Source organism: Rhinolophus sinicus, chromosome 18 (assembly GCF_057876585.1).
Source record: "Rhinolophus sinicus isolate RSI-liver-muscle chromosome 18, RSI-T2T, whole genome shotgun sequence".
Classification (NCBI taxonomy): domain Eukaryota; kingdom Metazoa; phylum Chordata; class Mammalia; order Chiroptera; family Rhinolophidae; genus Rhinolophus; species Rhinolophus sinicus.
In genome coordinates, this window is record NC_142518.1 from 97161621 (window position 1) to 97186988 (window position 25368).

Here is a 25368-nt window from a genome sequence, read left to right on the forward strand (position 1 = left end):
ATGTTTTCTCTATCAGCATAATTTACAAGATAAATGTCTTCTAGAGTTATCCAAAGCATCTCCTTGCTGCCTTAAAATAATTAGCACTAGTGCCTGGCTTATAATAGGCTATTCAGTAAATACTTCTTGGATGAAAAATGAGTAGGTGGCTAGGGGAATGGGCCATCAAAGGGAAGTAGAGAGCAAGATTTAATAGTAGTACACATGAAGAGTATTAGCATAATCCTTTAAATGGGCTTTGTTTTTGTAGTGGTGTGCTTCAAGCATGGAGCCGTGTTCCATTTTCCTAAAAGTCTTTACTCCGGTCACTTGTTCTTTTAAGAAGTCAATTCGTTTTAACAACTGGTATTGCTTAGTGGTATTTCAGCCTTATTTTCCATTGTGCTAATCAAGTAAATATTTGGGTATCATTGATGTAGCCTGCCATCTCTGAATGGTTACTGCACAGTACAGTTTCATTTCTTAATATAATTTATAAAAGAATTGCAATCTGAACATTCTTATATACTATGATATATTTGACATAACCATAGGTTAAAAGCACTATTCCCATTTTTAAATTACCATTAAATTATGCCATAGATGGTGGCTATGAAATGTTGCTGTGAGTTTGGTTTTACATAAAATCCTTATTGTCGTAACTGTATATCACTTAATGTTCTTCTCAGGTGTTTGTTACTAGCAGTGCAAAATACAATGAACTTGGATATCCATTTGGTTATTTAAAAGCCAGTATGACTTTAACTTGTGTAAACCTCTTTGTGATGCCATACAACTACCCAGTTTTACTCCCTCTTTTAGGTAAGTCAAGTATGTGCTATTTAATCATCTTTAAAATACAACAAAAACGAAAAATATGCATGATGGACCAAGCACTTTAACTGTAGTCACAGTAATTGATACCGAGGTAGATAAAAGTCTAAAAGCTAATTTGGAAGGATAGAATTTGCATACTGTTTTCTGTGTTGTTTTCTTTTTGTTTTCACATAAAATAGAAGAGATACTTAACCTCTGGTATGTGATCCTTATACAGTTCTTCAGGTTGCAAGCTCCAATACTGTCACCCCGCCCCCCCGACCCTCAGTTTTAAGTGCATTTGACTTTTTTCTACACTAGTTTGGGCCAAAAAGTACCATTGATTGGATTAATGCTTCAAATATCTGATGGATTTTTTCAGAAAATAGAGCTTCTGTGGAGGTATTGGCTCACAGCCATTCCTCACAAGAGTATTCAATGCTCTTGAGGCATCAGTTTTAGGCAGGGTAGCAAGTTAAGGTAATAGGTACAAGAGTAAACTCTGCAATACCTATAGTTGTAGAGGTTGTGGTTTCCATATCCAAATTCTAAAAGGAACAACTCCAGAGGCTATTACTCAGATATCACCGAAAATGTGTGTAGAGATTTTTTTCTCATTTAAAGAGCCTTATCTGTTTAAAGTAATATAATATCACGTGGTATCCTTCTAGTTGTAAAGTTGTGAATATTTTTATTTGGTGGAGTTTCTTAATTTTTTGCAAAAAGGACCAAACCTTTACTGAGTTTGTTTTTTAATTTTAATTTTTTTTCAATTACAGTTGACATTCAATATTATATTAGTTTCAGGTGTACAGCATAGTGGTTAGACATTTATGTAACTCATAAAGTGATCCCCCTGATAAATATAGAACTCAACTGACACCATACATAGTTATTACAATGTTATTGACTCTATTCCTTATGCTATACCCTATATCCCCATGACTATTTTGTAACTGCAAATTTGTGTTTCTTAATCTCTTCACTTTTTCACCCATTCCTCTCCACCTCCCTTCTGGTAACTATCCCTCTGCTCTCTGTTTCTGAGTCTGTTTTTGTTTTGTTTTGTCAGTTTGTTTGGTTTTTTTTTTTTAGATTCTACATATAAATGAGATCATATGTTATTTGTCTTTCTCGGTCTGACTTATTTCACGTAGCATAATACCCTCTAGGTCCAGCCATGTTGTCATAAATGGTAAGATTTCATTCTTGTTTATGTCCAAGTAATATTCCATTGTATACAGAGGGTGCCAAAAATGTATACACAATTTAAGAAAGGAAAATTGTATTAAAATTGTAATACTCAACATATACCAATAACAAAAGGTGAATACAAGTCACGTTTGACTTCTGCAATGACAAGAGGTGCTCAGTGGTTACCATCAGCATCCAGACACTTCTGATTATGGCAAACTACTGCTTGAGCAACGTTGACCAAAGTGTCCACTTGTATACATTTTTTGGCACCCCCGGTATATGTACAACCTCTTCTTCATTCAATTGTCTATCAGTGAACACTTAGGTTGCTTCCATATCTTGACTATTGTAAACAATGCTACAATGAGCATAGGAGTGCATATATCTTTTTTAATTAGTGTCTTGGATTTTTTCAGGTAATCCAGCAGTCGAATTGCTGGGTCATATGGTAGTTTCATTTTTAAGTTTTTGAAGAACCTCCAAACAGTTTTTCATGTGGCTGCACCAATTTGCAGTCCAACCAACAGTGAAGGAGGGTTTCCTTTTCTCCACATCCTTGCCAACACTTGTTTGTTGATTTATTGATGATGGCCATTCTGACAGGAGTGAGGTGGTATCTTGTTGTGGTTTTAATTTGCATTTCTCTGATGATTAGTGATATTGAGCATCTTTTCATATATCTGTTGGCCATCTTTATGTCCTCTTTGGAGAATTGTCTGTTCAGTTCCTATGCCCATTTTTTAATTGGATTGTTTTGTTATGTTGGTGTCAAGTTGTATGAGTTCTTTATAAATTTTGTATATTAACCCTTATTGGATGTATCATTGGCGAATGTCTTCTCCAATTTGGTAGGTTGTCTTTTCATTTTGTTGATGGTTTCCTTTGCTGTGCAAAAACAAAAACATTTTAGTTTGATGCAGTCCCATTTGTTTATTTTTTCTTTTGTTTCCCTTGCCCGAGGTGATATATCCAGAAAAATATTACCAAGAGCAATATCGGAGCGTTTACTGCCTATGTTTTCTTCTAGGAGTTTGATGGTTTCAGGTCTTATAACTAGAGAACCACAAAGATTCCACCAAAGAACTATTAGACCGATAAATGAATTCAGTAAAGTAGCAGGATACAAAATTAGTATTCAGAAATCGGTTGCAATTTTATACACCAATAATGAACAATTAGAGAGAGAATTTTTTTTAATCCCATTTACAATTGCATAAAAAAGATGAAATACCTAGAAATAAATTTAACCAGAGAGATAAAAGACCTGTACTCAGAACACTATAAGGCATTGAAGAAAGAAATTGAAGAAGATACAAATAAACGGAAGCATGTACTGTGCTCATGGATAGGAAGAATTAACATCGTTAAATTGTCCATACTACTCAAAGTAATCTATAGATTCAGTGCAATCCCTGTCAAAATACCAATGTCATTTTTCACAGAACTAGAACAAGTAATCCTAAAATTTATATGGAACCACAAAAGACCCCAAATAGCCACAGCAATCTTGAGAAAGAACAAAGTTGGGTGTATCACAATACCTGATATTAAACTATAGTACAAAGCTATAGTAATCCAAACAGTGTGGCACTGGCATAAAAACAGACACATAGATCAATGGAACAGAATAGAAAGCCCAGAAATAAACCCTCACCTATATGGCCAATTAATCTATGACAATGGAGGCAAGAATATACAATGAAGTAAAGACAGTCTCTTTAGTAAATGGTGCTGGGAAACCTGGATAGATACATGAAAAAAATGAAACTGGACCACCTTCTTACACCATATACAAGAATAAACTCAAAATGGATTAAAAGTTTAAATATAAGACCTGAAACCATAAAATGCCTAGAAGAAAACATAGGCAGTAAATTCTCTGACAATGCTCTTAGTAATATTTTTTCCGGATATAGCTCCTCAGGAAAAGGAAACAAAAGAAAAAATAAACAAATAGGACTACATCATACTGAATTTTAATGTAGTTATTAAAAGCACAAGATTTTTAGTGCTATAAATACTATATGTATAAATGTACCGAAAAAACAATTCTTTTAAAATGTTTCAAGGTTAAGAATGGGTCATCAGAATTATATTAACATGATCTTTCTGTATAGCCTATCTACTTTATTTCTTAGTCTAATCTAAAAATATCCACTAAAAGGTGATTGTCACTGATGTAAAATATAAGCTATGTTTGGGATTGATAAGACTACCAACAAAAAATACTTGTATTTTGTGGATTTATTTATCCCTTTTTCTTTTCTTTCCTTTTTTATTTTATTTTATTTTTTTTAAAGATTTTATTAGGGAAGGGGAACAGGACTTTATTGGGGAACAGTGTGTACTTTCAGGCCTTTTTTCCAAGTCAAGTTGTTGTCCTTTCAATCTTAGTTGTGGAGGGTGCCGTTCAGTTTCAAGTTGTTGTCCTTTCAGTCTTAGTTGTTATCCCTTTTTCTTAAATATACCTTTATGACCTCAGTTTTCACAACTATAGGGAGTAGTAGTATTTTTTCCATTTTAAGTACACTTTTTATTTTGAGAGAATTGTAGATTCGTATGCAGTTGTAAGAAATAAAAATAGAGATGATACCAAAAGCACAGACAACAGAAGCAAAAATCAACATGTGGGACTACATCAAACTTAAAACCTTTGGTACATTAAAGGAGACAGTCAACAGAGTGAAAAGGAAACCAATGGAATGGGGAAATTTGAGAATCATAAATCTGCTCATTTTGAGGGCATCTATTTTCTGTCCTTCAGATTGGGTGATTTCTATTGTTCTATTTTCCAATTCACTATTTCCTCTGTCCCTTCCATTCTGCTTTTGAACCCACCCATTGAGCTTTTTATTTTGGTTATTTTATTGATCAGTTCTAAGATTTCCATTTGGTTTTTCTTTATATCGTCTACTTCTCACTCTTTGCTTAGGCTTTCTATTTTTTCACCTGTTTCAAGCCTTTGTATAATTGCTTGTTAAAACATTTTTTGTTATCATGGGTCTTTTAAATCTTTATTGAGTATTTTAAATATCTCTGTTATTTCAGTGTTGGTGTCTTTTTTTAAAAATAAATTTTATTGGGGAATATTGGAGGACAGTGTTTTTCTCCAGGGAGTTGTCCTTTAATCTAGCTGTGGAGGGCACAGCTCACTGGTCCATATAGAAATCGAACCGGCAACCCTATTGTTGAGAGCTCGTGCTATTGTTGAGAGCTCGTGCTCGAACCAAATGAGCCATCCAGCCGCTCCAGTATTGCTGTCTCTTGATTATCATTTTGAATTTGTTTTGAGATCTTCTTGGTATGATGAGTGATTTTCAATTGAGACCTGTACATTTTCAATATTATGAGTCTCTGGATCTTAATTTAAATCTATTTTAGCTTGCTTTCTCTCACACTCCTCTGGCAGAGATTTTGAGGTACTGCCTCAATAGTGCCAGGAGGGGGTTGAAGTCCAGGTTCCCCAGTTGGCCTCTGTTGATACCCAAAAAGAAAGAGCTCCTTGTTATTGCTGTGTAGGGGTAGGAGTTCTGGATCCTCACTAGGAGGATACGTCCCCGCCTGCGAGAAGTAAGAGTTCTTTGTTACTCCTCCCCGCATGGTTTCCATTGACATCAAAGGGGTGGAGGTGGTCTCATTACCACACGGCAGTGGGAAAGCTCTCTAGAACTATTATGGGCTGAATTCCAGTATCTCATCTTTGCTCTAAACTCAGCTTGCCTTCCAAATTATTACTATATGAAAATGTCCAGAACTAGAGTAGCTGGTCTCTCTTTAGAAATTAAGATGCATAGCACTTTACAATAGCGAGACTCACCCTCTAAACCTGGTCTTTGCTGGTCTTGCAGGTAACAGAAGTCAGATGTGGACATAATGGTTAAAAGGAAGCATTCGGTTCTTCCTTTGCCTAAAACCTTTTGTGCCTAAGTTTCCACATTCCCAGACTCCCTAGTACTATGAAGGTCAAATCCTGACATTGTCTTCCTGGTCACCTCTTAGTCTGTATCAGTCTATTACCCAAATGCCAAGTTCCCCTTCTCTCTTGAAACATCTTCTGTCCCCAGGGATACATATGTGGCATTTGTTCCTGGTTCTCCTTAACCTACAACACTGAGAATCCAACCCTGTCTAGAGCATCACCATCCCTTTGCAAACATCTCAAACCAGAAACCCTAGAGGCATCTTTGATTCCTTCCCCTTCCCTAACGCCACACATTCATTTCAGGGCCATCCCATCCTTGACTTAGTTCCCATTCTGCCCTTTGGCTTCAAATATCTATTTCCTGGCTTTTCTATAACCTGTGTCTTCTAAAGAGCATAGGTTTTTTTTCACACCCTTTGAGGCTGGAGGTCCTTGTGCCCCTGAATCATAAACTTGGGTTTCATGTTGAGGTTCTGAAATAGATACTCTTAACGTTTCCACCATTAATTTGCTTTCTGGGTTGTGGAGCTTCCAAGTGGTTAAGAGTATGGACTGTAGGGCATAGCTGCCCTGGTATGAATCCTGGCTCTGCCATTTGCTAGCTCTGTGACCTTGGATAAGATACCTCTCTGTGCTTCAGTTATTGCATCTGTAAAGTGGGAATAATGATAATACCTACCTTACAGGGATTTAGTTGGGATTAAATGAATAGTTAATTGCGCAGAAGTCACCTGGCAAGTAGTAAGTGTTCAATAATGCTATTAGCACTATTATTACTATTGTCATTATCAATGGCTATGTTATCTTAGCTCTTGAAGACATTATTTCATACTAAGGATATAATACTATAAGACATAAGACGGTTCTGCAGTTTTAGTGGGCAGAGCATTTAGTAAAAAGACGAGTTAAGTCACATACACTTCATAATGCCTGGACACATCACTGTATTACTGTGTGGTACATTAACTGTCCATAAAGATGACTCCTGTTTCTTTATTAATTCAAGATTTCCATCAAAAGTCATTAACAAAAGTTTAATGATTTAAGCACTAAAACTTGCCTGGGATAGATAAGTGAGGCTTAATAGAATCAATGAGCTACCATAAGAATCATGTTAATAGGGCAGTAACCAGATTACTGTAGTAGGCAAGGAGACGATGTCTCAATCAAGAAACTAGGAAATTATTTTTTTTCTGTTGAAAGCCAATAACTATAGAAATTAAGGCATTTATAGCAACTTTTCTTTTTTTTAATTTTCTGAAACATGCCACATTCAATTCACCTTTTTTTTTAATTAAAGTTTATTGGGGTGACAATGGTTAGTAAAGTTACATAGGTTTCAGGTGTACAATTCTGTAATACATCATCGATATATCACATTGTGTGTTCACCACCCAGAGTCAAATTCATCTATTTTTTTTAAATTGAGAACTAGGGACTTGTGTAAAATATAAAATTCATTTCCACATTAAGACCAGAAGGAAGATAAGAGAATAATGGAAGGAGGATAATTTGATGTGTATTAATCACTGTGCATTTGGTGCTTTACAGTTTACACTGTTTTTCATTTTGTACAGTGTTTTCATGTACATAATCTAGTTCTAAGAACAGTCGTGTATGGTAAGGCAGTTATCATTAAACCGATTTTGTAGATGAAATGGAGGCACAAAACGTTGAAGTGATTTCTCAAAGCTCACTCAGCTAAGTATGTGGCTGAACTTAGACTCAAACCCATGTCTTCCTTCTCTTTGATGCAGGTAATGGGGAGAAAGGAACTGGAAGATAAAATGTCAGTAGTTTTTAAGGTGGTGGCAGTATCATTTCACTCTCATTCTACATTGTCACTTCCTTGTCTTTCAAATGTTGATTAACTAATTATTTATGACATCTTTACTGTCACTACCATCCTAGACTCCATGTGAATGAAAATTTAATACCATGGAAATCATTTTCTGAGCTACAGAGATAGTGACTAAAGCAGTGGCACCCTAATTGCTCTCTACCCTTAATTTAGACTGTGGAGGATTTTCTTTTTTCCTCCCACCCCTGTTAAAAAAAAAAATCCGACAAGAAATAATTAGGCTAAATTGGCTCCTGGGTGGAATCATTGCAATCAGCATTGTTAGGAATACGGTATTAAGACTATTATTGATTCACATTAGCTAATCTATTTATAGCTAACTGTCTCATCAGTCTTGTGGTATTTAAATTTGTCAATTAGTTTCCCAAATCTGCCTAATTCTCAACAGACTTCACATAAAGACATAGTCTAACAGGATATTTCCATGGTCTCTCTTGCCTTTTTGTTAAGATATGAATGGTCTTTAAAAGACCTGCATGCTACAATGAGCCAGCAGTCTCTTTAGATCTTTTTTCTTTGTTCTTTCTACCCTGTCTCAAAAGAACAAAAAACCTATATTTTATGACTTCGTAAATTCATTTAAATTAGTTTCAGTAGAAGTGAATAATTTATTATAGCAGTAAAAGGAAGAAATTATGTAGTTGCTTTTCTTGACTAAAGTAATTCAGAATTTCAAAGAATAGCCCTATTTGTAGAGAAATTATGCATATGACATAGGAATGGTCTTGTCCCTGGAAGTAAAGCATTGGTTTTGGATTAGAGCCAATAAAACCTGAAGAAACAAAATAGAGGATGAATTTATAATATCTTTGATATTCATAGTAAGTGTGGCAGGTTTATTTTGATGTCTGGGGATATCAAATTTGAATTATTATATTAGAAAAAATACATTTTTACCCTCAGAAGGAAATAATCAGATATTGTGCAAATTTTCATGTCGTGTATATAATGCATTTAGATTATTAAAGTAATTAAATTTAAGTGTGAAAAGATAGGGGGTATCTGTTTATTCAAGGAAAATATCTTTAGTTGTATTAATGCATATGGTATTCAAGAAACATATTTAGTTGTACAGAATTTTAAACTTCAACCTAACATTTCTACTTGCTTTTACTAGTGCCATCACCCAATTGTTAACTAATATTTGAAAGACCCTAAGTTTGGCTCAAAATGTCTGACCACTGAAATCAAAGAAATGAAGAAGGGGGGAATATAGCTAAACAAAATATAGGCTGATTGTGGAGAATCCAAAACACAATTTAGAGCTTGCCATCATTACCTAGAAATTAGAGTCTTAGCTTTTGTTCTCATATACTTTCTAAAGTCTCTTATTTTGACCTTTCAGCAAAAAGTAGAACTCTGTCTGTCTGTCTATCTATCTATCTATCTATCTATCTATCTATCTATCTATCTATCTGCCTACCTATTATTGAGATATAATTGACTTTTAACATTGTATTAGTTTCAGGTGTGCAACATAATGAGATGATATTTGTATATATTTTGAAATGACCATCACTGTAAGTCTAAGTACCATCCATCACCACACAGTTACAAATATTTTTTTCTTATGTTGAGAACTTTTAAGGTCTACTGTCTTAGCAGCTTTCAAATATGCAGTACAGTATTATTAACAATAGTCACTGTGCTGTACATTATATCCCCATGACTTATTTATTTTATGATTGGAAGTTTGTACCTTTTGACCACCTTCACTCATTTTGTCCACCCCCCACCCCACCCCCACTTCTGGCAACCATGAATCTAGTCTCTGTATCTATGAGTTCAGTTTTGTTGTTTTTCACACCCTCTATTTAAATAAATAAAATATTTCATTAATCAGTGACCATGGATTCCCTCTCAGGTGAAAATTACTACGGTAGAGTTACCAATATGTAACAGATCAGAAAAGTAGTTCATGTGGGTCAGAGTTAGTGTTTTAATATTATATTTTATGTAGCTTCACAAATGAAACAGGAATCTGTAACCTGAGAATGTATTTCATTTTCTATAAAAATATTATATATAATTTTGGTAAATAGTACCAAAAAAGACAAACTCCAATGAAAGGTTCATCTAATGTAATTAAAACTTGAGATTTCTGGGAAATGATGTAATAGGCGTGGGTTGCTTGATTTAGATCTTGGAAATTCAGGACTGATGTAATGTAATATTTTATTTGGTTTTCTCTTACAGATGACTTGTTTAAAGTTCACAAGCTTAAGCCAAATCTGAAGTGGCGACAGGCTTTTGACAACTACTTAAAAACTCTGCCTCCATACTACCTATTAGTATGTATTTATGTGTACATATGCATTAACTTTATCCGTGATGATCCTTGTCACACGAAATGTCAATGAACCAAAAATTTTACCCCTGAAATAAGATAGTTTTTTTTTTAATTTATAAATATTTGTATCGCCACTGTCTTCTCAAATTATGCATAAGAGCTGGGAGATGTCACGGTGGCACAAAAAGAACTGTTTATTTTATTTCCTTTAACTGCCATGGTTATTTTTATAATACACATCTATGTTTCTCTTATTAAAACTAACCTTATGAAATTGTAATTTTAGAATTTAAGAAGAATAGGTCTGGATTCATGTATTACATCAATTTCCCTTTTTAACTCTAGAAATTCTCAATATGGGGATTCCCTCTGAAAACACAATTCTAAGATATTATATCTACTTAATGCCTGTTAAATGTGTCCTAGACACAGCGTGAAGTAAGGGTGCTGGTGCGGAGGGTGGGGACATATTCATGATGATTTTGAACTGGTCGCATAATATAAATCAAGATTTATCAAAATAATTTCAGAGGCGGATGTGGTCAACTGTAAACCAAGTTTCTAGAGGTGAAAAGGCAGAACCATTGGTGTCTGGTGTCACTGGGAGGAGAAATTGGGGTGTATTAGTATTTACCATGGCAGGAATGGGGTGCACGATAGAATGCAATGTGAAATAATTTTATGACTTGGGAATTAAGACTGAAAGCAATTTACCTGTTTGAATTTGCTGTTCTTTGCTCTTCTTATCCCACTCTCTTCTGATTTTTTTTACTTTCTGCTCCTTACTTCTCTGCTATTTTCATTGCCACTTTTTAATGTTCCATGTTTGGTTTTATGTGCAGCACCTTGACTTCTAAGAAATGAATCATGTCCCTTTGCCCCTTATAACTGAACTTTGAGTATTTTAAGATTTATTCTATTCTTACCGTTGTGTATTTTGTTTCCTTATAGCCGTTAAAGAAAGCACTAAGGATGATGGGAGCTCCAAATCTGATATCAGATAATTTAGATTGTGGACTTAGTTACAGTGTTATCTCTTACCTTAAAAAACTCAGCCAACAGGTAGTATTGGTAAAAACAAACAAACAATACTCCTTTGCCCTCAGAAGTGCATTTCCTTATTCTCTAGTGTAATGGTCATTTTTAAAAAACTAAATGTGTATCTATTTCTACACTATCACTTAGTACTACTGGGATTCTCTATGGCTTCTAGCTTCACCATTAAACTGAAGTGAAGGGTCTGTCAGTATCATCGGATGCTGTGCCATTTCTCCTTTTGCTTGCCAGTTTGTCCTACCCACAAGCTGGTTGCTGTTTTGTGGCCTAAGAGGGGCAGAGGCTTAATAGAATGATTTCATGGGTCACATTTTGTCTATCCTCAACCTAGTTTCTCCTCAAATCACATTGGGCTAGACCATCCCCCCTTTTTAGGTCAGCACACTGAGGCACAGTGATGTGATGAAATGACTTGCCTGAAATTAGTTTTTAGGCAGTAACTATCCATATGCTTTTCCTTAGAGAGGGGGAGATGAGACCAGTATTCCTCATACTGGAGGTTGATAGGCCCCAAGGGGACCTGAAGAGTGGAGTTCCACCTCCTCTCTTCTTGCCCTGCATCTGTTACTTTATACCCACAACTCATTTACCATTATTCACCTTGTCCCTTGCCTGCCCCTCTCTATTAGTACCTCATCCTCCACTCACCCCTACTTATCATACTTCTCACCTCTACCTAGCCCATTCTTGCGAGATGGAATGTTTGAAAACTATTGAGTTAGAGCTTTACTGCCATACAAATGTATTATGTTATATAACAAATTCATGCGGCAGCTTTATTTTCTTATGCACAAATGTATTCCCAGGTAGGGAACAGTAGTAGCGTTTGCAATGACTACAACGCATTAAGTTGGATATGTTTGGAAGTTGGGCCTTTAAAAAAAACGAGAGTAGTAAGCAAAAGAGTGGCAGATTTCACTGAAGACCCCAAATGCCTCCACAATTTGGGAAGCTGACACACCTTGCTAGGAACTGGCAAAAAGTTAAGTACGGCCTGGCGTTTACCAGCTCCTACCAGTCCAGTGTGCTCATTGCAAAAGAAAGGAAAAGCAAACCGAGATTTCTGGTCTATTAAGTGTCCCCTTAACCCCTTTTCCCCTTTGCTGATAGATTTTTGTTGTTGTTAATGTTTTGCTTTGGTTATTTATTGATTGATTGATCTATTGATTTAATATTTTTATTTGATGTCTATCTTAGGCCTTTAAGGCTGTGTCAGCAGGGTATGGCCACAAGGAAGAATAGTGGACAGTTGAAACTCATGCAAGTTCTGGGACCTTCTGGGACACATTGCTTTTATAGTTTTATAAATGAACTTTCAGGACTATTTATGGAAACAGACCCTTCATTTGCTGTTATCCCTTCTTTCATGACTTAATTTTTTAAAAAGATAATAAACATACTTAATTCCAATAATTAGGGAAAATTAATGAATATCTCTAACCAAACCATAAAAAATTCAGAATTATTTTGGGCTTACTGGACATTGGTGGAATTTTGTCTTTTAGAATAAAAGAAAAAATCATTTGTAATTTAAATTAGTTCTAATTAGTAATTTAATTATTAATTTAATAGCTAAATGTCACTAGTGTTCCTTGAACTATCTTAGATGTATGTAAATAACAAAATATGCCCAATATATTGCTGCAGTTCACTCTTGAGTACTGTTTACCAATATGGTATAATAGTATCTAGTAAGAGGATTGTTTTGTTGTAAGTTAGTAAGAAATTGATTGAGTACATATTGCAAATTATTTACTTGGCAATATTTGTTAAATTAAGCATTACTGTTTTTGGATGGTTCAATATTAGAAATAAAAAGTTTAAGTTTTTCCGAAATAATGCCAATGTATATAATCTGAATTTTAGCACTTGTTTGCATTTATAAATACAGAGTCTTATACCTTTATGTCTGGGTCCAAAATGAATGTTGACTTAGACTAGATTTTACAGTAACAAAATGTGATTTTAAATGTCTATGAATATAATTTTTATCCATGATTTCCATTCTGTCCACGATTCAGTCATTTTGACACTAGACAAGAGAAAAAAATGTATTATATGTCTTTCTAGCCCCCCCCCCCCCGTTTGCTGTGGTAGTACAGAGAAGCACAGGAAAATGTTTAATCACCCGTTTTTCTGTGATTCAATTGAAAATTGTTCTCCGGGGTTCTTAAAGTATTATCTTTCTTAAGTAGTGAAAATATCAGTGATAATATAGATCTTTTCATAACATACTATGTACTTTCATTTTAGACGAAACTAGAGTCAGAACGAATACTAGCGTCAGTGGGGAAGAAACCTCCCCAGGAAATTGGAATCAAAGTGAAAAATCATTCTGGAGGTGGTGTGTCCTTGACTCACAGTAAAAATTTTAGAAAACTATTGAAAGAAATCATAGGGGAAACTTCACTGAGACTGACAGAACTGAATACCAAAGAATTTGCTGGCTTCCAAGTAGGGCTCTTAAACAAGGTATTTGTTGGAACTTGCCTGATAGATTTATGTCTTTCATATTACTTTAGTTTTGAAATTATTCCAGTCCTGTTTTGAACTTTATAGTTATTGATGGACCAGTTTAGGAATTATCCTGGCAGCAGACACGAATATGGAATTAAATGTACAAGATCTGTTTTGGGGGTAATGTCTCTGAAAGATAAAGGGGAGGGGAACAGGAGTAAGCTGGGAGAGCCTTCAGGCCACAGTGCTGATCCAGCACCTGTGAGAGGAGGGAGCAAGGAAGGAAGAGTGGGTATGAAGAGCCTCAGGCATTGTGTAGCTGGGAGAGAGTCTTGGCCAGCCCAACAGGGACCTCTGGCACCAAGATTTCCCATGGAGGAGGTCCACATTGGGCAGAAAATCCAGGCCCTAAAACCACCCCCACACACACCATTCTCAGTCACTGGCTGGGGGCAGCCTGGGAAGAGCCTGGCCTCGGCTCAAATGCTGCAGCAGATCCCTGAGGCACTGCAGCTGGAGGCTCAGCTAACTGCACTCCTCGCAGGATCAGCCATTGCTTCCTGGAGGGAGAGCCCAGCAGCTCATCTCCGTGGCTGCCAGAGAAATGCATCTAGATTACAAGCAGTGGGGCTGCAAGGCTGCTACAGGCATAAATCTCAGGATTTGATGTTTTAAGTGACATACTCGCAAAAGGATATTCCCAGTGGCTTTAATGCTCTGTGGGTGTATTAGAATTCAGAATAAGGCCAGCGAAGGCAAATATTCTACTGGGAAAATTCTACTGTAGTCGATTGTATTGAATATAGAGTCCTTCACTAAGATGTTAAGAGGGTTACTTATTAAGTATATAAATTAAAAACATCAGGAGTAACTGAATTCATTTGTTTCATTTCAAATAGGATTTGAAACCTCAGACATATAGAAATGCTTATGATATTTCACGTAGAGGTCTTTTAGACCAGTTAACCAGAATGAGATCCAATCTGCTGAAAACACACAAGTTTATTGTTGGACAAGATGAAGGTAAATGAACACAGAAGTTGTTTTTGTTGATTAGGAAAATGTCAAGCCTGACGTACACAAGTAGGTTATTTTGTAATACTTTAATGTTTAGAATGCCTGTTTTCACTAAATACCTGTATCTCCCCAGGCAAATGTTTATTATTCTCAGCTTTAAGGGGAAGTGTGCATTAATCAGTGCATATATTACAATATCATGCTTTAGCTCTCTAGGCCTCAAAATAACCCCATGAGATAGATACTATTTTATGCCCATTTTATGGATATGGGAACTGAGAGTGAGCATTTTAGTAGTTTGCCCAGGTTTAGTGAGTTGGAAAGTGGCAGAACTCCGTTCTGTCAGATTTTGGAAATTGTATGTCCCAACACTATACCACCCAGCCTACTGTGATGAATTCAATCCAGAATTCCTCACTTACATGAAAAGAATGAACCTGATAGTGTCCAGGATAATTGGACAATGTACAATTCCCCTACACTCCATTTTGTTCATTTTATAAAGGGTCATTTGTCCACTGAGATGTGCAAATCTTAGCCTGGCCAACCTCCTGAAATTATACACCAAGTTTTGTGGGGAGGGTACTTTTCTAGGAAGAGCACCTGTAGACTTAATCAAATTCTCCAAGAGGGTGAAACCCACTAACCAATGTTCCCTGGATGATACAAGAAAACCATGAGGCCTAGGCTCTTTGAAACACAGAATAAACATGGTGTTTTGAGTTGGGATGGTGGTATAAGAGATGTCAGTCCATTCTCAAACTTGGTTTGAAGGGTAAGGGAGTTGTTCTTGGCCTAGTGATTTGAGCTTGTACGTAGGCAATAGTAATGGTGGACTGGTAATGAGTGGGATGAAGAGAGATGATTTTAGGTCCCAGAATAATAGATTCAAGATTTTAGGCTATTGGATGCCGACATACATATTGCTAAGCCAGACAATGATCATGTCTTCTCAAAAGGACCATACACTTCAGCTGTATAGCATGCTTCTTTTCTGACGGCTTTGCAGATTCTCTTCATAGTGTTCCAGTCGCACAAATGGGTAACTATCAGGAATATCTAAAGACATTGGCTTCTCCACTTCGAGAGATTGATCCAGATCAACCCAAAAGACAACATACTTTTGGCAATCCATTTAAACAAGATAAGAAGGTAGGATACCTATTTCTATGTCTTCCTAAATGGTGCTATTCTTGCTATAATTCATTTCTTCTTGGCAAGACAAATATAAATCAGAGGTTCTCCTGTTTATTTAAAAGATCAAATATGATTCCAGGGCTCTTTGTGAATGGAAAGTGGAAGCCTCCTGATGCAAGAGTGTCTTGGTTGAAGAAAACAATAGCTGACATTTAATTAGGTAGTAGAAGTTGGTGTTCGAAATGATCACATTTAATGCTCACAACCATTCTGCAGATAATATTACTGTCCACCCTTTAATAAGAAGAAATCAAAGCTCACAGTGGTAAATGGCTTACCCTAATGACACAGCTGATAAAAGCCAGGATTTGTAACCACATCTTTCCAGCTTGAGTCTGTATTCATTCCTACCACCACAGACTAATTTATTTAATATTAAAATCACCATTTATTTGCTCTGTTTCCAGCATTCAGATGTCTAGTGCTCTATCTAGATAGTGGTGAGGTATGAAATATGAGGTACTAGGTGATGTTGCTTTATTTGGGTTGTCCTACTAGAAATCTAAATGTGAGGTCTGTGTGTGTGTGTGTGTGTGTGAGAGAGAGAGAGAGAGAGAGAGAGAGAGAGAGAGAGAGAGAGAGAGAGAGAGAGAGAGAGAGAGAGACTGATGCAATAATCTCTTCTGTAACAAAAGTAGACTGAAAGGTATTCCACTTCACCCCAATCCTCAATTAATGGAGTTTTTCTGAATCTTTCCATGTCTTGGTTTCCTCATTTGCAGTACTGGAGATAATTATTACACCTAACTCATACCTAGAGCTTTGTGGAGGATTGAGTTAGTACATCTATACCATTTAGAACATTACCTGATATGTAGTAGATGCTAGTAAATATGTTTTCCCCTTTCTATACTGTTTCTTTTGCTTTGGAAAAATAATTTATCATGATTGTATTCAAATAATGGGAGCGCATATTCATGGGCTATCCTTGGATGAGAACAGCTTTTAGCTAACCTTCTATACTGTGGGCTCTCATCTTTTATCTACCCCCAAGAGTGAAAAGCCCCTTATTTCTGTCCAGCACCGAGGTGGACATATTTGAATCTGTGTGAGGTTGCCATCGAGGGAATTACATTTTCCATCTACCTGCCCTTCACCCTCTACATGCAACATTCTGTACAGTGATAATCAGTGTTTCTTAATGATGAGTTGAAAGCACAGAAGCACACAAAAAGGAATGATTTCCCTTACTAAGCGTTGATTCAAAATGGTTTGTACTTCAGAAAGGTAACTGTGAGTTTATTCCCATTTTGATTGCTGGGAGTTGCTCATTCCTCAAGTTAATTATGAATGTATTATGTTTGACCTTGGGCAACACCTTATATTTTAGTTTCCTCCTGATTCCCCTTAGACTGGTTTAAAATTGAGTAGCATTTTCTGAGAACAGAGTCTGTGTGCAGCATGATAAATCTTTGGCCCATGATTAAGACCTATATTGGTTATGGAATATATGATTGTATATACATATGAAGTGTGCTTTCAGTGTTGTCTTTAATGGACTATGTTCATTGATGTTTTTTAGGGAATGATGATTGATGAAGCAGATGAGTTTGTAACAGGGCCACAAAACAAAGTGAAACGTCCTGGAGAACCCAACAGTCCTCTATCATCTAAGAGAAGGCGGAGTATGTCCCCGCTGTTGAGGAAACCACAAACACCACCTACTGTAACTAACCATGTGGGCGGAAAGGGACCACCCTCAGCCTCGTGGTTCCCATCTTATCCAAACCTCATAAAACCCACCCTTGTACATACAGGTATAGAGTAGTGGTTGTGATTTCCTTCTGGCTCCTAGAAGACTAAGACACTAAACAATTTTAACTTCCTTTGTATTCATTTCTTTTGTATACAGTTTAGTTCATTAAATAAACCATTATGAAATCACCAATGTGGTAGGTATAGAGGGCCCTAGGGGCAGGGGGGAACAGAGACCCTGTTTCAAGAATCTCAATTTCTATGAGGGGGAAAATGATCCATACTTACATAGTAATTAACACAAGATGTAGAAAGGGAGAGAGATGAACATGTTTGCTTTGCCAGGGCAGGACATAATGTGGTACGAACATTGAAGCGGCTGCACGGCACCGAAAGATAGAGCAGGTTCCTGAAGCACTAGGAGCAGATGGGCTCAATAAGAAGATGAGTCTACACTTTCTCTCTGTGTCCGCATCTCCTCTTTATGCTCTAAACCAGTGCCATCTGGCTGTGGCTCCTCCACCTCACTGAAACGGGTCTCATCAAGGTCCCCAGTGTCTGCTGTATGTTGCCATTACTTCGTAGCATCATTTGGCACAGTTGTTCACTCCCTCTGCCATGGAAACTTTCTTGAGTTCCCAGACACCACAAACTCCTGGTTTTTTCCTCCTTTATTAGTGACTCGTTTTCATGTACTTTTTCTGGTTTCTCCCCTTCTTTCCCACCTCTACATAGTATAGGGATGGGATGCAAAGCTCAATTCTGGACACACTCTTCTTCACTGCACTCTCTCCCTAGGTGATCCCATGCAGTCTTGTGGCTTTAAATAAGATTTATATTTCAACAACTCAGACATTTATATCTTTAGACTACAACTTGCTCTAAACTCCAAATTCAGATTCAAATTTAACTGTGGGCACGGTATCTAATAGACATATAAAACTCAATAGGTTTCACTTGTATCAACTGAACTCTAGGAGACCTTCCCTCCCCAAAATACCTCTACTTGCAGCTTTCCCCAGTGCAGCTAATGACACCATCCAGCGATGTATTGGTAAAGCTGTGACAGCTGAATGTCCACAGGTGTGGGGATTGTGAAGGTGGAGAAGCCCTGGGTTGTAGTGTTTGCAGATTTCCACAGTGTAAATAGTCAACATTATCAACGTCAAATTATCAATGTGAGGTCACTGAACCAGATTAGGAATAGTTGGCCACAATCCACTCTTGTGAGCAGTTGTGTACCAGCACCGGCATAGCCCTGCCACTATTTACCCAGTAGTTCAGCGGAAAAACCAGAGTCACCACAATTTCTCTTTTATTCTTCTCTCACTTCCATCCATTAGCAAGTCTAGGCAACTTGACCAATATAATTGTATCCCACTGTTTCTCTCTGTCTCTTAGTCTATGCTGCCATCATTTGTCACAAAGCTACCACGTAGCTTCTTATTTGATTACCAGGCTGCCCATCTTCTCATCTAACCCATTTTCTGCCCTGCAGCCAGAGTGATCATGTCAACACGGAAATCAGATCCTGCCGAGTCCACCGTGCAAACCCACTATCAACTTTCCAATGCATTCACAACAGAATCTGAACTCCCGACTCTAGTCTACAGGCTCAACACGACCTGGCCCTGCCATCCTCTCCTAACATGTGTCCTATCCATCTCCTCCTTGTTCTCTCTGCCTCTGTCCTTTACTCTATGGTTTTGGCTGGAACCCTCCTAGGGGCCCTGCGCTTGACTGGAGCTCTTCCTCTGTATGTGCACAGAGTCGGCTCTTCCTCCTCTTCCAGGCTCTGCCCAAAGGACACCTCCTCCGAAGGCTCTGCCTGACCAACCCCCCCTCCCCCCCATCCAGTGAGGCTCCCCCTCCTGCTCTTTGTCACATCCCTGCTTATTTCTCCCTAACAGAAATTCAAACTGTCATTATTTCATTTGCGTATTCCACTTACTGTCTGACTTCCCCGTGAGATATAAGTGCCATAAGGACAGGGATTGTTTGTCTTATTTCAACTGCTGATCCTGATCTCCTGGCACGGTGCCTGGTACAGAAGAGGGTGAGAAAATGAGGGGTGTCAGACTTAGAGTAAAAAGAAACCCAATTATTTGACCTAGAAGAGAATGATGACAATCATATACAGACAAGGATTTTTGATGATGGAACTTTCACACCTAATGTCCACCTCTGTTTTCTCAGAACTTTTGAGGTAGAGAGGAGGGAGGTTGAAGGGGGCCTACATAGTCTGGTGTCAAGATCTGTAAAACATGGCATTTTATAGGTAAATTATAGATATCACAACATCAAGTGAGACTTGCTGCTTTTCAGCTTGTAAAGCACTAAACCTTGAGTGCCAGGGATCGAGAATGTTTGTTACTTGTACTATCTTACTTAGTTTCCATATATGTTTATAGTACCATGCAGAGAATAAAGTGCTTTTGTTGTATTATCTTCCTGAGCTCAATTTGAGGGGTCTCAGACTCCATCTGGTACATTCTCTTGCTTTATGAAACAAATTATTTCCTCGAAACTGAGGAGCAGTGGGCTCTACCTGTGGGGCTGGTATGATGCACCTACCTCGCAGTTCAACTTCTTAATTTGGTTTCCAGATGCTACTGTCACTCACGATGTCCATGAGGAAAAGATGGAAAATGGTCAAATCCCACCTAATGGCTTGTTGTCAAAATCTGCTGCACCAGAGCTTATGAATATGGCAGGAGATGGTATTCCACACAACCAATTGGATTCTCTGTCTGATGACTTCACTAGCCTAAGGAAAGATGGCCTGATTCACAAACCTGGTAGTAATGCACTTATAGGAGGAACCAAAAACTGCAGTGTCTCTGCAGATGATCGAAAAATCTCAGTAGCATCTGCTTTGGGAACTGTGCCAAATACATTGCAAATAACTCCTGCTATGGCACAAGGAATCAATGCTGATATAAAACATCAATTAATGAAGGAAGTTCGAAAATTTGGACGAAGTAAGTAATGAAAGAATATCTATCAATAATATAATGGGAGGTCCCTCTCATTGTATAACTCTAAATAGATTCAAGCTATCTTTTGAGGTGCATTTTTTTGGAAGCATCGGGTTTTCACATAATTTAAAGTGATTCCTCTTGCTTTAACTGAAAAGATCCAATACACCTTTTGCTCTTTTCCCCCTTACTTATTGTATTAGTTTACTTTTGCTGCTGTAACAAGTTACCACAAACTTTGTGGTTCAAAACTATATTATCTTACCATTGTGGAAGTTAGAATTCTGAAATGATTTTCACTGGGCTAACATGAAGGTGTTGGGAGGCCAGCGTTCCTTCTGGAGGGTCTGGGGAGAATCTGTTTCCTTGTCGTTTTCAACTTCTAGAGGCTGCCTGTGTTCCTTAGATCATGGCTCCTTCCTCCATCTTCAAACCAGCAGTGTTAGCTTCTTCTCTCCTGTCTAACCTCTGCTCCCATCCTTACATCTTTTCTCTCTTATTACCTCCCTCTAATAAGGATATTTGTGATTATTTGGGCCTACATGCACAAACCTGGATAATATCCCCATCTCCAGATCCATAATTTAATTACATTAGCAAAGTAAAGTCTCTTTTTCATATCAGGTAGCATATTCACAGGTTCGGGGATTAGGACATGAACAACTTGGGGATCATTATTTAGCCTACTACATTTGATTAGTGTTTACAAGCATTTCCTTAGCAGATGTCATGATTTGAGTGTTTAACGTACAAACTATGTCTATCTTTCCAACCATGAAGAATGATACTGAGGATGTGTAAAGATTGAATTTTATTTCCCATTCATATTTTTTAAAATACTGAAGTTTTGTGTTTTTTTTAAATATCTTCAGAGTATGAAAGAATTTTCATTTTGCTCGAAGAAGTGCAAGGACCTTTTGCAGTCAAGAAACAATTTGTTGAATTTACCATTAAGGAAGCTGCAAGGTGGGTGTAAAGAGGAGCTCTTTGTTCTTTTTTAAGTGGTAGGGCCCAATACAGGACAGGGGGAGAAATAGGCTCTGCCTTGCTTTTCTCAAAACCTGCCCCTCACTCATGGTTAAGGCTGTATCCAGAGGCATTCAGATTGATATTATCTGAGACCAACTCATTCATCCAACTCTATGGAGCCTTGTAGGCTCATCATAGTCTGAGGTGGGCCTGGGCCCTCAATTGGCACTGTTGGTATTTACATGAGGATGCATTTCTATGTAGATTGTCACTTCCATTTGTACCCCACTCAGTGCCTTGCACATCATAAGTGCCTTAAGTATCTTTTGGTTAATAAAATGTCTCTTTAATTTTAGGTTTAAAAGACGAGTCTTAATTCAGTACCTTGAGAAGGTACTAGAAAAAATAGATTCCCACCACCTTCACAACAATGTTAATCACATCAACAGCAGATCATCATGCTAATGCAGAGACCAAGGAGAGAAAAGGACACGTTTTCTGTGCTGTAGGATGGGATATGGTTGAAGCTTCCTAGAATTTTTTAGTCAAGAGAATTGCCTTCTAGAAGCTAAGACAAAGTGGAGATTTTTTATTTATGATTCTCTGGCAGTAAAAGCTGGCTTTTGCTCTTAAGAATTTTCTCTGAAAGTATTAATTTGTTATTTTGTTGTTTCTTTTCCCAATTGAGGAAGGTACTGTTATTAATGCAGCAGGTTAAATTCAGTAAACACTGTCGCCCCTACCACAGGTGACAAGTGTTCACTCATTTGAACTTGGCTGTTCTGGGCATTTCCAGAGTGACTAGGGGCCACCTGTAAGTGGAGCACAATTTAGTGTTCTTACTATGTCCTTTAGAAAGAATTGGTGTCCAGAATCCAACTGGTAATCTTGTGTGTGCCGAACAAAGTTTTCAACAATTCCTAGTTGTGCCTTTTAAACCATGCAATATTCAGGACAGATTAAATCAAAGAGTAAGAAAGCTGCTATTAGGGTAACTTATTTCTCTGTGGGAGGGATCAGGGAGAGTCACCAAACAATCTACCTCCAACTCTCTTTTAATTTGTCTAGAGACATTACCAAGTGCACCTGAGGCTGCCCCAACCCCTGACATTTGTTCTTGCATAAGATGACAGAAAGTCTTCAGGTGAACCTGAACATTCTGTGCTTTGAAAGCACTAAAAAAATAATGTATATATTTCCTTTAATGTTTATACAAAGGTTTATATGGAACAGTATTGTTATGTTTATTGTATTAATTTGCAAAAATTATGTGTACAAAGAGATTTTGACTTTGCATATATAAAATAAATCATTTTATTGATTTTTGCAAGTTTATTAATGCTAGAGAAATTTCTAGTTCTGTCTTTTGTGATTTGTTATTCCTTTCAAAAAAAAGACATACTATTAAATTAAGATTAACATAAGGATTTACACTTGAAAATGTCATTCAAAGAAGTGAGTGATGCTGGTGAAAATGATAGAGTGGGGTATTCTAGGGGTTAATTCCTCTCCAGAAACACTGAAAACACTGGGAAAAACTGTCAGAATCAAGTTTATTGGAACTCTGGAAGACAGTCAAAGGTTTACAGCAACCAAATGAATGCTGAATCAGTATAAAAGCCATTGAAACATGATAGTAGAGATTTGTGGCATTTTGATTATTCTTGCCCCATCCTCCTCAATGGCATAGCAGTGGTCTTGAAGATGGCAGTCTGCATTCCAAGTGTGGGTTCCTTGTTCTGGAGGGAGGAGGGTGGACCTTATGCACAAGTATAACTGTTTGTTTGAACATGTCTGAGGGGGCTCCCCGAAGGTCTGACACAAGGGGATTGACTGCTTTTGTTTCACCTAACTCCAAACTCTCTTAGGGTCAAAAATCGGCTATGTGGAGAATGGTCCTCAAAAACATTGAAAGGCAAGTGAACAATAGACATGCCAAAATCCTGGGAGGAAAAACTGGCGAGTGAGATGCTTTGGAAAATAAGGGATTTAATTTATTTTTTATTATTTTATTTTTGTGTTTTTAAAGTTTTTTAAAATTGGGGTAGGGGAACAGGACTTTGGGGAACAGTGTGTATTGCCAGGACTTTATTGGGGAACAGTATGTTTTTCCCAGGACCCATCAGCTGCAAGTCAAGTTGTCCTTTCAATCAGTCGTGAAGGGTGTAGCTCAGCTCCAAGTCCAGTTGCTGTTGTTCAATCTTAGTTGCAGGGGGCACAACCCACCATCCCTTGCGGGAGTCGAACCAGCAACCTTGTGGTTGAGAGCACTCACTCCAACCAACTGAGCCATCCAGCCATCCGGGAACTCAGTGGCAGCTAGTTGTCTTCATTCTAGTTGCAGAGGGTGCAGCTCGCTGGCCCATGTGGGAATCGAACTGGCAACCCTGTTGCCCAGAGCTCAAGCTCTAACCAACTGAGTCACCCATCCGCCTCAAAATAAGGGATTTTAAATGCTCCCATGCATACCTGGGTATCTGGAAAACCATGTGCATGCCCTGGGCCGGACTCAGAGTCAGAAAAGACCACAGAAAACCATAAGATTTCACCTCTGGCTAATCTTAGGCTCAGCACAATAATGGATAAACCACTAGTCAGAAGATCAATAAGGAAACAGAGGACTTCAACAACACTGTAAACTAATCAGGTATAATGGACACCTACAGAACACCCCATCCAACAACAGCAGAGTACATATTCTTCTCAAGAGCTCACAGAATATTCTCAAGGATTGATCGTATATTAAGCCACAAAACAAGTCTCAATAAATTTTAAAAACTTGAAATCATGCAAAGTAACTTCTTTGCCATAATGGAGTCAAACTAGAAATCAACAGAAGTTGGACCCTCACCTCATACCATATACTAAAATTAACTAAAAATTAACCAACACCTAAATATAAGATTTAAAATTATAAAACTCTTAAAAGGAAACTTTGGAGTAGACCTTCATGACCTTGGATTTGGCAATAGTTTTTTTAAATATGACCCAAAAGCACAAGCAACAAATATATATATATAGATCATTTGACTTCATCATAATTAAAAGCATTTATGCATCAAAGAAATAGAATGGGAGAAAATATTTGTAAAGCACACATTTGATAAAAGTCTATTATCCATAATATATAAAAAAAAATTCTTTCAACTCAGCAACAAAAAGACAATCTAAGAAAAAAATGGGCAAGGAATTTGAAAAGATGTCTCCAAAGAACATATACAAATGGCCAAAAGTACATGAAAAGATGCTCAACATCATTAGTCATTAGGAACATGCAAATCAAAACCACAATAATGTAACACTTTACACCTATTGAGATGGTAACAATCAAAAATAAAAAGAAAAACTAATGTGCTGAGGATGTACATTGCTGGGAATGAAGTACTGATACATGCTACCACGTGGATAAACATTGCAAGTGTTATGCTAAGTGAAAGAAACCAGACAAAACAGGGCACATAATGTATGATTCCATTTATATGAACTATCAAGAACTGGCAAGTCCATAGAGACAGAAAGTATATAACTGGTTGCAACGGGCTGGAGAGAGGGAAATTGGGAAAAGCTGCTAATGGTATTTCCTTTTAGGATAGTGAAAAAGTTCTAGAACCAGATAGATTTGTGATGGTTGCACAATATTGTGCGTGTATTTTAGGTCATTGAATTGTACAGTTTTAAATGGGAAATTTTATGTGTAATTTACAACAAAATGCTCCAGAGCAGTCCAGCCATCATCTATTGCTACTTGATGCCATGTGGAGCAGAATGATTGCCCATCTCTGCCCTGCTCAAATTCCTGACATACGAAATTAAGAGATGTAATAATTTTTTTAAAAACTACTGAGTTCTGGTTTCCTGCACGTAAAGAGTTTGAAGTCTCCACTCCATCCCAACAACAAGTAAAAGGCTGAAATTTACTGAAAAATCAATTCTT

At 37.3% G+C, this 25368-nt stretch overlaps 1 protein-coding gene across 4 annotated transcripts in view; it reads left to right on the plus strand.

Annotated features, from left to right (window-relative positions):
- Positions 1-22784, plus strand: part of LOC109436244 (integrator complex subunit 6-like) — a 56538-nt gene extending 33754 nt beyond the window's left edge. The window contains exons 9-18 of one of the 4 annotated variants that reach the window (XM_019714684.2): positions 669-801; positions 9972-10066; positions 11017-11127; positions 13375-13593; positions 14478-14601; positions 15605-15747; positions 17315-17417; positions 20094-20468; positions 21338-21431; positions 21791-22784. In XM_019714684.2, coding sequence (XP_019570243.2) covers positions 669-801; positions 9972-10066; positions 11017-11127; positions 13375-13593; positions 14478-14601; positions 15605-15747; positions 17315-17417; positions 20094-20468; positions 21338-21431; positions 21791-21899 — 1506 coding nt within the window. In that variant the 3' untranslated portion in view covers positions 21900-22784. Of the gene's footprint in view, positions 1-668; positions 802-9971; positions 10067-11016; positions 11128-13374; positions 13594-14477; positions 14602-15604; positions 15748-17314; positions 17550-20093; positions 20469-21337; positions 21432-21790 lie in introns of all 4 variants that reach the window. The other 3 variants (XM_019714682.2, XM_019714683.2, XM_074324308.1) reach the window with 3 other exon arrangements.
- The last annotated feature ends 2584 nt before the right edge of the window (positions 22785-25368 follow it).